Below are 16,639 nucleotides of genomic sequence, written 5' to 3' on the forward strand. Positions count from 1 at the left end.
ACAAGACTGAGAATTGACACGTAAGTCAAAATATGTCAACATAACAAACCATTTGTGGGAAAAATAAGTCATTTGCAAATCTAAATTTTTTTTGCAAATCTAAATTTTTTAAAATTTAAACATAAAATAGTAGATCCCCAATTCTCAAGGAACAGGTCATCATAATATGGTTAATAACACTCCACATGAAACTATATTTAAATACGATTTTTCTAAATTGTTTTCTAAAGTGTTCTAAAGACTTTCTAGTCTCCAGAATGAACATTGCCCTCAAAAATATGTCTGGGTGACAGCTACATAGTACTCCCATAGTACATAGTACTACATATTTTTGAAGGCAATGTTCATTCTGGAGACTAGAAAGTCATGGTGTTTCACTAATAAAAATTAAAAATATATATGTCTGGGTGATAAATATATGCTTTTAAACATTTAAAATTTATTTCTCTTAGCTTTCATGTTTCCTCTGTAATTCAAAGTTATTATTTGCATTTTTCTCTTAGGTTTCTCTTGTGTCTTATTTCAAGTTTCTATAAATGACTAGCTGGAAAATACATGTAGACTATATTATTTACCTGCTCAGTCATGACACGGGTAGCACAGAGTTTGTTGGCAGTACTGAATTCCTCCCACCACCCGGGTCCCTTCTCCCTGTAGCTACTGGACATCTTTTATGATGAGTCATAAGTAAGAGGAAGTAATCAGAGGTGTGTCCTATTTGAGGTACAAATGTATTTTGAACAAGTTTTCTCCAGTGGAAACCCTGAGACTTCAAAAAGGTTAAATCATGAGAAAAAGGTCTGTCTTCTTCCTGATGATATTCTCTCCCAAAAACTGCGTGTGGCTATATTATGTTTAGAGATTATAAATATTACACAATAAAAAATCCCAGGAATCTATCTAGTTCTTAATCACACTGCATTTGTACTTATATATCATCAGAAAGTAAGCAAACATTATTTAAAACTAACACTGAAAATATATATATATGCCTGACTGTCTCCACCAGGGCCCAACAGCTGAAGACCACCGAGGCCCAGCCAAGGCCATGCTGGGACCACTCTCCACACACTTGGATGAGCCTCACGCATAAAAGAACTGACAGAGGAACCCAGGTGTGTGGGACCCGGGGCTGAGATCTCCAAGCCTGCACAGTTTGGGACTGGACCTGCCAGAGTTACTGGCAGTTACACCCACCAACTGCCGTGTAACTCCAACAACGGCCAGGATCCAGAGATCATCACACTCAGCTCCTGGGAGAGAACAAGACAGAGTCTCCTACCCTATGCCTGACTGTCTCCACCAGGGCCCAACAGCTGAAGACCATCGAGGCCCAGCCAAGGTCATGCTGGGAGCACTCTCCACACACTTGGATGAGCCTCACGCATAAAAGAACTGACAGAGGAACCCAGGTGTGTGGGACCCGGGGCTGAGATCTCCAAGCCTGCACAGTTTGGGACTGGACCTGCCAGTAACTAGACAGTTACACCCACCAACTGCCGTGTAACTCCAACAACGGCCAGGATCCAGAGATTATCACACTCAGCTCCCGGAAGCGCGCGGCCATGGGACATCTTATCATCTCATTCCTAATTTGGTCAAACTGGCAGGCTACCAAATATAACATGCCCACACGGCAGAGTCTGGCAAACTCCCCGTGTTATACCCAATATGCCAAATACCAGTAACAATGATGGGTCTTATTCTCCTAACCCTGAAAAAGCCTTGAATATGGCACTTTAAAAAAAAAAAAAACTCAGGGCTAGGACGAAGAAGACGTTACTGGCACCTGCTCGAGGCAATCGACGAACAACAGGGTGGTCGTGATCGTGATATATATGTAGGCAAAAAACTTTACAAATTTTACCCCATGTCCGCGTCGAGCCAAATCCAAGTCTCTGGAAAGTGCTTCCTGACCCGTGGCTTGTCAAACGCAGAAGCTTCATTAGACTCTTGCAATTCCAACTCATATTCATTGTCCATAAATCTCCAAGGATAATAATCGTGTGTGTCATCTAAAAAGAAAATATTAAGAACTGTTAGGGGAAAAGTCACTGTAGAGAAAAAAATCACACTTTGTAGTTCAGTCACTAATAAGTCATTTTTAACAGTCCTTCGATTTTTTGCTGCAATTTTTTAAAGCTTAGGTAATATGGTAATGAGAGTGTTTAACTTTATGGTCTTGATGCAAAAAAATTCTGCACCCCATCACCACCAAAGTGTTCTTGACCCTGTTCCCATATCTCCCTATGGTCTTACCTTCATTTCTCCAACCTTCCTCTGACTATTTGCTAATCAGTTTTATAATTTGAGGCCAAAGATTTGTCACTGTTTGATTGTGTCTATTCCCTTGTTTTGTTACTCTATATTCCACAGATGAGTGAAATCATCCACTACTGGTTCTTCCCTCTCTGAATTTTTTTGTTTAACAAGATATCCTCCAGCTCTCTTTTTTGCCCTCTATTGCTGATTACTATTGGCTATATAAGTCTTGACATCTTCTCAGTTTCCAGGAGGCAGGGAGTAAGTTATATAAAATAGAAGGTAAGGCACTTGCCTTGAACGCGACTGACTCAGGTTTGAATCCTGTACCCACAGTGGTTCTTCTAAGCATGCTGGGACTTAGCCCTGAGCACAGGAGGGTGTGACCCAAAAACAAACCCAAAAAAGTCTCAAAATAGTCATGTCCTTTATCACTATTTTCTCAACTTTTCTAAAAGTCTAAAATCATTCCAAAATGAAGTGTTAAAAAAAAAAGTTATGCTGTAGTAGATACCAAGGATATCCAGATGAATCCAATAAGTTACTCTTTTATTCTATGCAGTAAACTGAACAAAAAGAAAATGTAACATATAGGATAAAATGATAACAGACATAGACAAATTTACTATTACATCAAGAATGTTCAAGCGTAAATACAGAATATGAATAATGAAAACATTTTAGCTGGGGAGGAGAATCCCAATTTCTAGTAAGATTTTTGTGTTTGATTTTCCTTTAGCTTCCAAAGAGTATTCTATACAAGGAGATAAAATAGTGAGCTACAAAGTGTGCCCAGTTATGATCATGAGTATTAAGTAACAAGAATACAAAGAATGATTTTTCTAGAATGATTAGATCAAGTATCACAACCTACGGAAATTAGAAAGAATCCTTAAGCAATGGTCACCTATTAAACTGTAGTACTGTACCACTGTCCTTCCGTTGTTCATCGATTTGCTCTAGAGGGCCCACTAATGTCTCCATTGTGAGACTTGTTGTTACTGTGTTTGGCATATCGAATACATCATGGGGAGCTTGCCAGGCTTTGCCGTGCGGGCAAAATACTCTCAGTAGCTTGTGGGGCTCTCTGAGAGGGGCAGAGTAATCAAACCCAGCTTGGCCAGGTCGGCAGTATGCAAGGCAAACGCCCTACTCCTGCGCTATCGCTCCTGCCTATTAAACATTTAAAATAAATTAGGTGAAGTGGGAGAGACAGCGCAGTGGGCTGGAGCACATGCTTTGCACCCTGAAGACACAGATTTTATCTCCAGCACTATAAGGTCTCCCCAAGCACAGAGCCAGGAGTAGCCCCTAAGCAAAGCTGGGTGTGGCACAAAAAACAAAATTTTATAAGTAAATAAAATAAATTAGAAACATGATCTAACCCATGCTTATTTGGAGGGTCACACTCAGTGGTACTCAGGGGTTATTCCCAACTCTGTGCTCAGGGGTGCTCAGGAGACCATGTGGTACCAGGGATGGAACCCAGGCCTCCTGAATACCAGGCACGCACTAAGCCACTGAGGTATCTCTTTAATAATGATAACTCTGGCACATCATAAGATCACATTTTTAGTGTCTTTAGACCATGTGGTTAGTGGTTTTAGAACTGGAGAAAGTGGACAGTTAGTTAGTGGCCTTCAGGTGAAAGAAGCTGAGCAGAGAAGAAATAATTTGCTCTGCCTCTTGGTTGGATTCCCTTGGATGTGCCAGTAGCATCTTCTATTTCCCCCAAGATAGTCCTTAGCACACTCATCTAATTATGTATTTCTTTGCTAAACTAAATTAAATTGGACTTTTCATTGTTACATAAATGCTAGACACATGATTCTTATCATTTACTGATTGAACAGTAAATAAACGAAAACTGGGAGGTCACAGTAATTTCAGCCTTGAAAGTGACAAATATGTACTAAGTACAGTACATGAGTTTGAATTTATGTAACCTTATAACAACCCTTTAATACATCAAATATTAGTAGGTGTCTTTAGGGGGAAATATAAGATATAGAAAGTTTAACTGATTTGCCACAAAATTATAAAGTCAGAACTCAAAGTCAGAAATACATGACAGTAAATTCCTTTCTTTGTCACTGTGCTATTCCATCGCTGACAAAAATAGAGATAAGAATTAAGGATGAGTTCCAGGATTCTGATTTAAGCATCTTGGCAATTCTGATTTCATTGTAATATGAAATCAGAAACACTAAGTCAAGTGAAACTGATTCATAGAATCACACACCAAAATAAAATTATATTAAAGAAGATAAAGATAGTAAAAAGATAAAAATCATAAACTTTGCTTGTGACTTACAAAATCTGGAGTGTGTGTGGGGGTTGCACAGTGAAGGAACTAAGGACTTAAATAAACAAATGAGATGTCCCCAAGTTGGACTGAATTAGGAAGACATCCTGAATGGACAAGGAACTGGAGAAGAAAATCCCAGCAAACTGGTTACACATTTAGTCCAGGCCAAAACTTAGAGGGACAAAAAGGCAGGTGGATCAGAGAAATAGTTTAGGCTCTGCAAACCAAGCAAGTTTTGCACCTGGGAGGCCTGAGTTTGATCCTGGCAACATATGGCCCCCAATGCATTTCTGGAAGTAATCCTTGGACACTGTTTATGTGGCCTAAAATTCACCCTCCAAAAAGAAAAAAAAGAAAAAGGCAGAAGGAGCCAATTACCCAGAGTACCTAGGAGAAGTAATGAAACTGAAGATGTTAACCAAGGAAAATACTAGATGAATTTGAGGTGAGGGAGAAAGGGAATACACAAGGGAGAGAGAAAGAGAGACACTTCAAATGTTGGGAGAAGAGCAATCTTCAGGTGAGGATCCCCAGCACTGAAGCATTAAAACAACACTGCATCCTTGGCCCAAGCACTAAACTACTGGCCTACTTGGCTGTATATTGCCAGAAGTGGCCCATAGGTCCCTTGAGCACAATTCTGGAGCTGTGCCCACAAAATATTCAAGAAGAAACGAAATTAAAAGCACAATATTCATGTTCAGGCCCATGAATGGCCATGATCCCAAGGCACACAAATCAATCTTGGGACCCAGTGGCTTTTGGCAGAAATCCCTCCAGACTATGGGGAACATAAAGTAACAAAATAGGAGACTAACACCCAAGAATGGCCGAGATTAGTACCAGGAATTTTGCTCCATGGCTTAGAGGCCAGTCACAAATGCTAGGGGGAAAAGGGAGCTCAGATAGAGAAGGGAGCACCAAATTAAAGCTGTTGGGAGGATCCTCCCAGGATGGGAGAAGCATGCTGAAAGTAGACTATAGGTCAAACATGATTGCCACTCAATGCCTCTTTTGCAAACCACAACACCCAAAAGGAGAGAGAGAACAAAAGGGAATGCCCTGCCACAGAGGCAGGGTGGGATGGGGGTATAAGGGGTGGGAGGAATACTGGGATCCATGGTGGTGGGAAATGGGCACTGGTGGAGGGATGGGTATTTGATCATTGTATAATTGAAACCCAAGTACAAAAATTTGTAAGTCTACAACTGTACCTCATGGTACCTCACTAATAAAAATTAAAAAATTTTAAAAAAATCCCTCCAGACTTAATTACTAAAATATCAGAAATCCAAAATCACACAGGGCTATCTCAGCCATGTGATATCATATGCTCTTCATAATCAGCAATAGAAAACAAATTATCTAATGATGCCTTTCCGGCAGGCCTGATTGTTGGGGGGAAATTCCAAATAATAATTGTGGGTCTTCTGTCAAAATATTGAATGTAATCAAAATAGAGAGTAAAGTGGAAATCATCTGCCACATAAGTAGAGGGAGGGAGTGGGATAGGGCATATACTGGGGTTCTTGGTGGTGGAAAATGTGCACTGGTGAAAGGATGGGTGTTTGATCATTGTATGATGGAGACTTAAACTTGAAAGCTTTGTAACTGTTCTCATGGTGATTTAATAAATTAAAAAAATAAAAATAAATTTAAGAAGCACAATATTCAGGTTCAATAGCTAAGTATCCATACCTATAGAAATATTTTCAATGAAATAGCTAATTTTTAATATCAGCAATAAATGACTTTAGAATTTGGCAGACATATTGCTATATTTTACTTACAAATACCATCGGATGAATCCTTCGTCAGGTTTGCATCTGTAAATACCCAGAGGCCACATTCCTGAAATGAATCATTTTAGTTTGCTTTAATTTTTTAATAAAACATTATAATTAACAAAGTTGTTCCTAATAGAGTTGTTTCAGGCGTACAATGTCCCAAAACCAATTCACCATCAATTTGCTCTTAAAGTAAAAGTTTAAATGCTCTTGAACTTATTACAACAGTTCTCCATACTCCTAACTGACTCTAGCTCTCATTATACATAATGTGAAATTATTTATTTTAACTCTTTCTCATTTTGAAAATACATGTAAAATATCTTTTCTCACGTGTACACACACTGTCTCTTTACCCACACACAAATGGCACACACATACTGAGTAAAGAGATATGCACAGTCATTAGAATATGAAGGAAAGAAATTATTTGGTTATGACAAATCCACTGGCCCATTAATTTTGCTAATGTTAAATTTTTCCACGTGCTTATACGATTGGAAAAATCATCTTTCCATTTTAAATTACATATAAAACACACTACGCTTCAATATCCCATTAAATGAAAGTTTACTGTTACACAATGCTTTCATTTGCCATAATGTGGTTACTTTAATAAAAGATATTAATAACTCTTCAAAGTAGAAAGCAAAGTAAACTTACCTGGAAGACTGCAAAAGAATTCATGAACATGCCTAAGTAATATCCTGTGTTGTAAAGTTCCAACTCCTGGATCACCTAAAGAGTTAGATAAAATGTGCAAAATTAATGTGTCCATATTGGTCTGCTCTCTTCTCTGCAACACTTCTTAAATCTAATTTAGAGAAGACATACCTACACACATATCTTCTAAAATGGCAACGGTGTGAATCAATTAGTCAAAATTACAATTCTAATTGAAACTTATTTTTATGTTGTTCAATCATCCAAAGTTCCAAAGGGCTGGTATAAGTTTTCCCAGAAGAAACTAAAGTGTCACTGGTTGGTAAGATCAACACACACAGGTCAGCTTTAAAAATGACCCAAACGGGGCTGGAGCAATAGCATAGCAGGTAGGGCATTTGTCTTGCACATGGCCAACCCGGGTTCTATTCCCAGCATCCCATAGGGTCCCCTGCACACTGCCAGGAGTAATTCCTGAGGGCAGAGCCAGGAGTAACCCCTGAGCATTGCGGGATGTGACCTAAAAAGAAAAAAAAACACAGCGTGCTCCACGACTGGAAACCTGCCTTATGAGTTGGGGGAGAAGCCAGATGGGATAGAGAAAGGATCACTAAGTCAATGATGGTTGCAGGGATTGCTCAGGATGGGAGATGTGTGCTGAAAGTAGATAAAGGACCAAACATGATGGCCTCTCATTATTTGTATTGCAAACCATAATACCTATAAGTAGAGAGAGTAACAGGGAAACTGTCTGCCATAGAGGCAGGGGGAGAGGTGGGATGGGGGGGGGGGGGGGTAGGGATACTGGGAACATTGGTGGTGGAAAATGTGCACTGGTAGAGTGATGGGTGTTCTATCATTGCATGACTGAAGCTCAAACATGAAAGGTTTGTAAGTGTAGCCCATGGTGATTAAAAAAAAATAAATCAAACAGCACAATCAATATATCTACTGTGCTAACAATAACCACTACTGTATTCATAGGAAGCAAACCTGGTGCTAGAATGGGAATAAAGAGGCAAACAGGATAAGAACCTGGAAAACTCCATCATGTCTCAAAGAGCTAAAAAATATTAGCCCAGCTACAAAATACAAAGGCAGAGGCGGACACGATGAGAGAAGAACAGAAAACATGAAAGACTGCCTTCAGCGGACACTCAGGCATAGTCTGATGGATATCTAGGGACACACGTCTCTCATAAATAAGAAAATCCTCCCATCCTCACTGGCTCAACAAAACCTGCCAGAAACACAGTACAGGCTAATGAAGGCAAGACTGGGGTCTGAAAGCTATTTCTGGAAGACCTCGCCTCCTTAAATTATTTCAAGGTGTTCAAAAGTCACTCGGCAGCACATTCGAATTTCACAAGAATGGAAGAAACCAAATGGTCTGTTTCCTCAGACGCCCAACTCCCTCTTCCAGAGCCAATTCTGGAGACACAATAAAGCAAGGAAGAAACATAGAGAAGTGGGACCAAAAAAAAAAAAAAAAAAGCAAGCCTTGAAGAGTGAAGTCTGGATCATTTCAACTGGTGTATTGCAAAGAAGTGAGTAGCACAGCACTGCTAGAAGAAGCCGAAAAGGACAGGCTGGAGAAGGAAATGTTTCTCAGCCCTGCTCTTACTTCTCCTCAGAGGCCAACCTCAGCATCATCATTCCTTGCCATTTCATTGCCAAAATCAGCAGTGGCAGCAGCAGCCCAGACTGTGCCTCTGGGTGGTGAGGGGCCGCCAGGTCAGCACCTCAGTCCTCCAGTGGGAGGAAATGATAGAAACACACAGACAGCCCTGTGAGCCTGGAGCAGTCAGCTGCTTCCTGTGCTTCCAATCCCTCGGGAAAGGTGGAGTATAACCTTCGAGGACTGCCCTTCCTGGCACTGCTTTTTCGAAGAAAAGCAACAGTGCACAGAGCAGATCAAGAATAGTTCCTTTGAGTAGACTATAGACCAAATATGATGGCCACATACTGCCTGTATTGCAAACCCTAACACCCCACAGTAGAGAGAGAGAGTAAGAGGGAATGTGTCTACCACAGAGGTGGCGGGGCAAGGGTAGGGGGAGGTGGGATAGGGGGGTGGTGGGAGGGATCCTGGGAACATTGGTGGTGGAGAATGGGCACTGGTGGAAGGATGGGTACTCGATCACTGTATGACTAAAATGTAATCACGAAAGTTTGTAAGTCTGTATCTCACGTGATTCAATTAAAAATATAAACATAAATAAATAAAATTTGCACTGATTTAAAAAAAAAGAATAGTTCCTTTTAGCTCAGATAGAGAAGAGAGCACCAAATAAAGGGTGTTGGGAGGATCCTCCCAGGGTGGGAGAAGCATGCTGAAAGTAGACTATAGACCAAACATGATTGCCACTCAATGCCTCTTTTGCAGACCATAACACCCAAAAGGAGAGAGAGAGAACAAAAGGGAATGCCCTGCCACACAAGCAGGGTGGGATGGGGGGGATGGGGGGTGGGAGGGATGCTGGGACCCGTGGTGGTGGAGGATGGGCGCTGGTGGAGGGATGGGTACATGATCATTGTATAACTGAAACCCAAGCACAAAAATTTGTAAATCTACAACTGTACCTCATGGTATTTCACTAATAAAAAAAAAGAATAGTTCCTTTTGGGGGCTGGAGCAATAGCACAGCAGGTAGGGCATTTGCCTTGCACACGGCCAACCCAGGTTCAATTCCCAGCATCCCATATGGTCCCTTGAGCACCTGAGTGCAGAGCCAGGAGTAAACCCTGTGCATTTCCGGGTGTGACAGAAAAAAAAGGATAGTTCCTTTTGGGGGGACTCGGATGGGGGGTGTCAGATATGACAATGCTCAGGGGTTAGTCCTGACTCTGCACGCAGGAATCACTCCTGACAGTCACAGGGACCATATGGGATGCGAGGGATCGAACCCAGGTCAGCAGCTTTATTATGGCTAGTTCTTTGACTCCCTGAAACTTCATTCCTTTTCTATCTTTAAACTCTTAGGACTTTCAAAGGAGTAAAGAAAACAACCTGGTGTTGAGACTTCCCAAGAGAAGAGGAACTGCCAAGTCAACTGACACCAAAGCATGTGACATCCATAAAGGAGATTCAGTGAGATATCATACAACTTTTGATGCTCAGGAATTTTTCAATTGTAAGAAATACACAAAAGGAGAGGGGAGGGAAGGGAATCTTAGTAATACAAAACAAGAACAAGAGATAGGAACCACGTGAAAGTAATAGATCATTAAAGTTCAACAGCTTACAGGTTAGAGAGAGCTGGCAAACGATGCGTGAACTGAAGGAGTCAACTGGGGGACTCTCCCCCAAGAAATACAGGAAAGACAATGGACTAGAAAACAAAAAAAAAAAACAAAAAGAAAGTCACACGACATGGAGAACAGATGCAGATGCCAATCTCTGAATCACAGGGGGTCAGAAAGAAGAAAACAGATTAAGAAATAATAGACCTGAAGTTCAAGAACTGAAAATTGAAGGGAGAACAAGGACAGAACAGGCAATCTACAGTAAAATAAACAAAAATTCTACACAAGAGCAAAATGCCAGGATTAAAGAAAAAGAAGGGTACAGAGAGTGAGATTTAAAAGAATAAGTTCTTGGGGCTGGAGCAATAGCACAATGGGTAGGGCATTTGCCTTGCATGCAGCCGACCTGGGTTCGATCCCCAGCATCCCATATGGTTCTTCCCAGCACCACCAGGAGTAATCCCTGAGTGCAAAGCCAGGAGTAGCCTGTGCATCGCCAGATGTGACCAAAAAAGGAAATAATAATAATAATAATAAAATAAAAGAGTAAGTTCTTGAGGAAAAGGGGCTGGATGGCTGGGAGGACCCTGAGACAGTCAATGGTGGAGGGACCAGACACTGTGGAGGGAGGTGGGTAGTTGGGATGCTGCTTACATGAAGCTCTACCTTTGACGGTATTGTACAATTATAAAGCATGGTGACTAAAATATTTTTAAAGGATAAGCAAGAATCTGAGAGCACACTAAAATACCTGCCTCGTCTGATAGAGATACAAATACTGATTAGCTATCCACTCAGAAAGAAGAGCTCATGAGGAGCGATAGCACAGCGGGTAGGGCGTTCGCTTTACAAGCGGCCAACATGGCCGACCTGAGTTCGATTCCTCCGCCCCTCTCGGAGAGCCCGGCAAGCTACCGAGAGTATTTGATATGCCAAATACAGTAACAACAAAGTCTCGAGCAATGATATCTACCATAAAATAAAGCATACAAATTCAAACATGAAGAATAAAATTGAATCTAGTCCATAGAAAGAATAGTCTTAGTTTTAAGGTAAAGAATTTTTAAAATAAGAAATTCTAATTAGAATAAAAATGGCCAGACTTAGACATAGGTTAAATAAGCTTACCTAAACAGATTAACTTTGAAATAAAAGAAAAATAAAATATATCACCTACAATATGGACAGAAAACAAAACATTGCAAAAGACTAAAAAGAAAAAGATGGGGAAATACACCAGGCCAGTACAAACATAAAGAGGAAGAGCAATCTTAATATTTCACAACACTTAATCATTTAATGTGAATTACATATACAAAGACAGACACAGAAATAACATTAGCACCAGATAGGGAAGCAGGACTGAGAAAGGAGGGGAGAGAGTAAGAGAGAGAGAGAGAAAGAGAGAGAGAGAGAGACAGAGACAGAGACACAAAAGAAAGAATACACATGTAGAGTGAAAAAAGATAATATATTTTAAATGATATTTAGAAAGCTGCATGATGAGTGAGTACAATATTCAGTTTAAATTAAGTGCAAGATCCTACAGACTTTAAATATCTTTGTGAATTTAGAAAAAAAGGAGAATAAAATAACCAATTAATTTTAATCTTTTCTAAAAAAGAAAAAAAAACAGACTGAGAAGACTGGGGAGTGGCAGTGGCCAAAAGTCACACACTTACCCTGCAAATGCAACAGCAAGTCCCATCCCCAGGGACATCGCCACAAGCTGAGCTCGGACCCTCCTGGCCCTTTGGCCGATGTACACAAGCACATAAGTGCTGCAGCCAAGAGCATGACCCCCAGCAGTGTGTGTGAGCACCGCAGTGATGCCAGCCAACACCATAAAAGAATGTGTGGGATCACCACTCAAGGAGTGTAACCCCCAGCAAACATGTATGCCAGGAAGCACTGCAACTAGAGTACAAGGCTTCCTGAGATCACCAGGCTGAGCACGCAGACACCACAACCAGGCATGAATGCAACCCCAAGTCAATGGAACAACAGTGGAAGGTGAAGGGGCTAAAGACTGAACCAGCGGAGTCAGGGAACTAGCTGGTCAGAGGGCCAATGCACACACTTTGCATGCAGGAGACAGGTGATCCCCGACACTGCAGGGCCCTCTTCAAGCACTCCCAGGATCTGCTCCTGAGCCAGAAGTCAGGAGTAGTTCCCAAGCACCAACAGGTATGATTCAAAAACAAAAAAGCAGGACAATTAAATACATAAACTGAAGAAAATGCATCATTTTTCATGAGTGGGGCAATTTTTTCAAATGACAGAATTAGCCCAAATATATCTTTCTTCCTAATGAATTTTAAATCATTGGAAAGAAGTCCATGGAAAGAAGATTGGTCTGAACTTCAAAATTTAACATTTTTTTAAATGCAGATTAACATGATTTCAATCCTCCAGTACAATATAAACTCCTGATTCAGTGATGACTATAAGCATTTGTGACCGTTATATAACACAAATGGAAAGCACTTTAAATAAGGGGCTTTAACAGTCTACAGAATAGGAAAGGATATTCGCCGAACACACATCTGACAAGGGGTTGATATCAAGGATATACAAAATACTGGTTGAACTCCACAAGAAGAAAACATCCAACCCCATCCAAAAATGGGGCAATGAAATGAACAGAAACTTTCTCAAAGAAGAAATCCGAATGGCAAAAAAGCACATGAGAAAATGCTCTACATCATTAATCATCAGGGAGATGCAGATCAAAACCACAATGAGATACCATCTCACACCTCAGAGACTGGCCCACATTCAAAAGAACAAAAGCAACCAATGCTAGCGCGGATGTGGCGAGAAAGGGACACTTTTTCACTGTTGGTGGGAATGTCCACTGGTTCAGCCTTTCTGGAAAACAGTATGGACGAATCTCAAAAAATTAGAAATTGAGCTCCCATTTGACCCAGCGATACCACTCCTGGGAATATACCCCAGAGAGGCAAAAATGTGTAGTCGAAGTGACATCTGCACTTGTTTGTTCATTGCAGCACTCTTTACAATAGCCAGAAACTGGAAGTAACCTGAATGCCCAAGAACAGATGACTGGTTAAAGAAACTTTGGTACATCTACACAATGGAGTACTATGTAGCTGTTAGAAAAGATGAAGTCATGAAATTTACATACAAGTGGTACAACATGGAAAGTATCATGCTAAGCAAAATGAGTCAGAAAGAGAGGGATAGACATAGAAAGATTGCATTCATTTGGGGAATATAAAGAAACAAAATATGAGATCAATACCCAAGAATAGCTGAGATCAGCACCAGGAGGATTACTCCATAGCTTAGAGGCCAGCCGGGCATTCTAGGGGAAAGGGCAGCTCAGATAGAGAAGGGAGCACCAAATAAAGGGTGTTTGGAGGATCCTCCCAGGAGGGGAGATGCATGTTGAAAGTAGACTATGGACTGAACATGTTTGCCACTCAAAGCCTCTTTTGCAGACCACAACACCCAAAAGGAGAGAGAGAACACAGGGGATTGCCCTGCCACAGAGGCAGGGTGAGATGGAAGGGATGGGGGTGGGAGGGATATTATCCATGGTGGTGGAAAATGGGCACTGGTGGAGGGATGGGTATTTGATCATTGTATAATCGAAACCCAAGCACAAAAAATTGTAAATCTACAACTGTGCCTCATGGTGTTTCACTAAAAATAATAATTAAAAAAATCATGCATTTAAAAAAATAAATAAGGGGCTTTAAATAAGCCCCTTATTCAGTGGCATCCAGATTTAGACAATGCAATTTCATAAAACTTTCTTGAGACTTCAAACTAAAATACAATAGGAAAATTAGAGAGAATTTTACGTAATAGTTCTCATCTGAAACAGCAAAGACACTTAACCACATAAACTTCTCTCTAACGTAACTCAGATTCTTTTTTTTTTCTTTTTGGGTCATATCCAGCAATGTTCAGGGTTTACTCCTGGCTCTGCACTCAGGAATTACTCCTGCAGTGCTCGGGGGACTATATGGGATGCCAGGAATCTAACCTGGGTCAGCCATGTGAGAGGCAAATGCCCTACCCACTGTGCTATCACTCCAGCCCCTACAGATTCTTTTTTATTTGGAAATTTTGTTAATTTTTTACTCGTAAGTGAAGAACTATTAAAACCTTCCTTTAGATATTTGAAAGTACTGCCGTTACCTTTCTCTTATTATTTTGTATTATTATTATTTTTATGTATTTATTATTATTATGTATTGTTATAATAAAAATATCAGGGATTGAAGAGAGTGTTCAGGGGTTAGCACACTTGCTTGTATGTGGCCAACCCAGCTGGATTCTGAACTCTACATATAGTCCCCAAAGCACTTCCAGGAGTGGTTCCTGAGCACAGAACCAGGAGTAAGCTCAAAACATCACTTGGTGTGGCAAAAAAAAAAAAAAAGATAAAACATGTAGGACCAGAGCATGTGGTCAAACCCCAGAGTCAACAATGTGTCCCTGACGGTCACAAGCACTTGTAGGGCCCAAGCAGCACCACATTCTCAGGGCCCAGCAGGGCCCAGATGGCCAAGTTTTGCCAGGAGTGTAACCCAGGCTCCCTGAGCATTATTTAGAAAACAAAAACAAAAAATCCCTTCGCTAAACTTACATTTTCCATCGTAATATCATTGGACGTACTCATCAGATTCACACTTTTGTCAACCGCGACGATCCCAACTACAGAGTGAGGCTGTGTCACAGAGATGCGAAGAGAGACCTTCTCAGATGGCTCCGCATTACCTTTGCTCCAAAACAGATTTACCTAAGAAAAGGAGAAAGCAGAATGTACTTAACTTATGTTTTTACAGCATCCCTTACCTGTCTGACCAACAGTCGATCAATGATACAAAATTCAACACTCTACATTTGCCTCGTCTCAGAAAGAAGTCGAAAACTATATACAAGTCTCCTCTGAAGAACTGAGTCATAAAAAGCTACTGCCAACATGTTTGCAAGTCAGGAACCCTCTCACAGAGTCATCCATTGGAATTCCCTTCACTTTGCAACCTCTCCTCTTCTCTCTCTCCATGTCCTACTCCTCCACCACCTGCCAGCACTGAGGAGAAGACAGCAATATCTAGCACTGCTGAGGATAGCTGGTAGCAAGAGGGGACACACACAAAAAAAGGGGAAAGCGCTTCAGATGCTCATTTTGGTGACCTGGACTTAAACCTGGCAACAAAGTGAGAGTTTGCCAAGGATGCAAAGAGCTGAAGGCAGAGCGGGGAGGAGGAAATTAAACCAAGAACTAATGAGGCCCCAGACTTTGTCCCCATGACTACCTGACATCCCCAACCTTACACTCACCAAAACATGGCTATACCAATACTTTTTTTATCTGGGTCACACCCGGCAATGCACAGGGGTTACTCCTGGCTCTGCACTCAGGAATTACTCCCAGTGGTGCTCAGAGGACCAGATGGGATGCTGGGAATCAAACCCGGATCAGCCGCATGCAAGGGAAACGTCCTGCCCGCTGTGCTATAGCTCCAGCCCCCTATGCCAGTACTTCTTAAAGACAGTCAACCCTCTCATCATAGTTGTACCGAATGGCTTTGCCCTTGGGGCCTTTCCTGCTAAGATCTTGTTCTGTCTCCATATCCCACTGTCCCAGTGATCGTACCACCACACCAACATCCTAACTGATCTACTCCATGCAAACTAAACTTTACACAGCCTCTTCCTGACTAAAAGCCCCACATCTCTATTTTCTTGAAAATCTATTTGCCATTGTAAATCATTTTCTGCACTTTGAATATATATATATATATATATATATATATATAGCACAGCGGGTAGGGCGTTCGCCTTACACGCGGCCAACATGGCCGACCCGAGTTCGATTCCTCCGCCCCTCTCGGAGAGCCCGGCAAGCTACCGAGAGTATTCGATATGCCAGACACAGTAACAACAAAGTCTCCAATGGAGACGTTACTGGGCCCGCTCGAGCAAATCGACGATCAACGGGAGGGCCTTTACTTACTTACTTACATATATATATATATATATATATATATATATATATATATATCCCAGTTTTACAGCCCAGAAATGTCTTTCTTGGGGATGTGAGAGGAAGAAAGAGGTCTATTTGATCCTGCAGTTCCTGGGGGAATGGGGAGCTTGACAGTTTTTCAGTTAGGCAAACACAGATGGTCTGATCCCATTGACCAATCCCTCCCCATGTTCTCCAATAATTTCCCTCCAACTCACCCCATCGCTTGAAACTTTCCTGCCTTCTATTTCATAGCTGGTGCATTCCATCTCTGGTTGGCCTGGTTAGCTTTTCTAATGCCATCCTGACCTGGTTAGCTTTTCTAATGCCATATTTGCTTGATAAACCTCTTAAGCCACCACATCT

General features: G+C 41.3%; 1 protein-coding gene across 1 annotated transcript in view; it reads right to left on the reverse strand.

The window, feature by feature from the left end:
- CD109 (CD109 molecule) overlaps positions 1 to 16,639 on the reverse strand; it is a 177,358-nt gene that overhangs the window by 49,432 nt on the left and 111,287 nt on the right. The window contains exons 15-18 of the mRNA XM_056109953.1: positions 14,888 to 15,040; positions 7,021 to 7,095; positions 6,361 to 6,421; positions 1,868 to 2,015 (exon numbers count right to left, since the gene is read on the reverse strand). Coding sequence (XP_055965928.1) covers positions 1,868 to 2,015; positions 6,361 to 6,421; positions 7,021 to 7,095; positions 14,888 to 15,040 — 437 coding nt within the window. The remainder of the gene's footprint in view (positions 1 to 1,867; positions 2,016 to 6,360; positions 6,422 to 7,020; positions 7,096 to 14,887; positions 15,041 to 16,639) is intronic.

The sequence above is a fragment of the Sorex fumeus genome, unplaced genomic scaffold (genome assembly GCF_029834395.1).
Source record: "Sorex fumeus unplaced genomic scaffold, SorFum_2.1 ptg000008l, whole genome shotgun sequence".
Taxonomy (NCBI): domain Eukaryota; kingdom Metazoa; phylum Chordata; class Mammalia; order Eulipotyphla; family Soricidae; genus Sorex; species Sorex fumeus.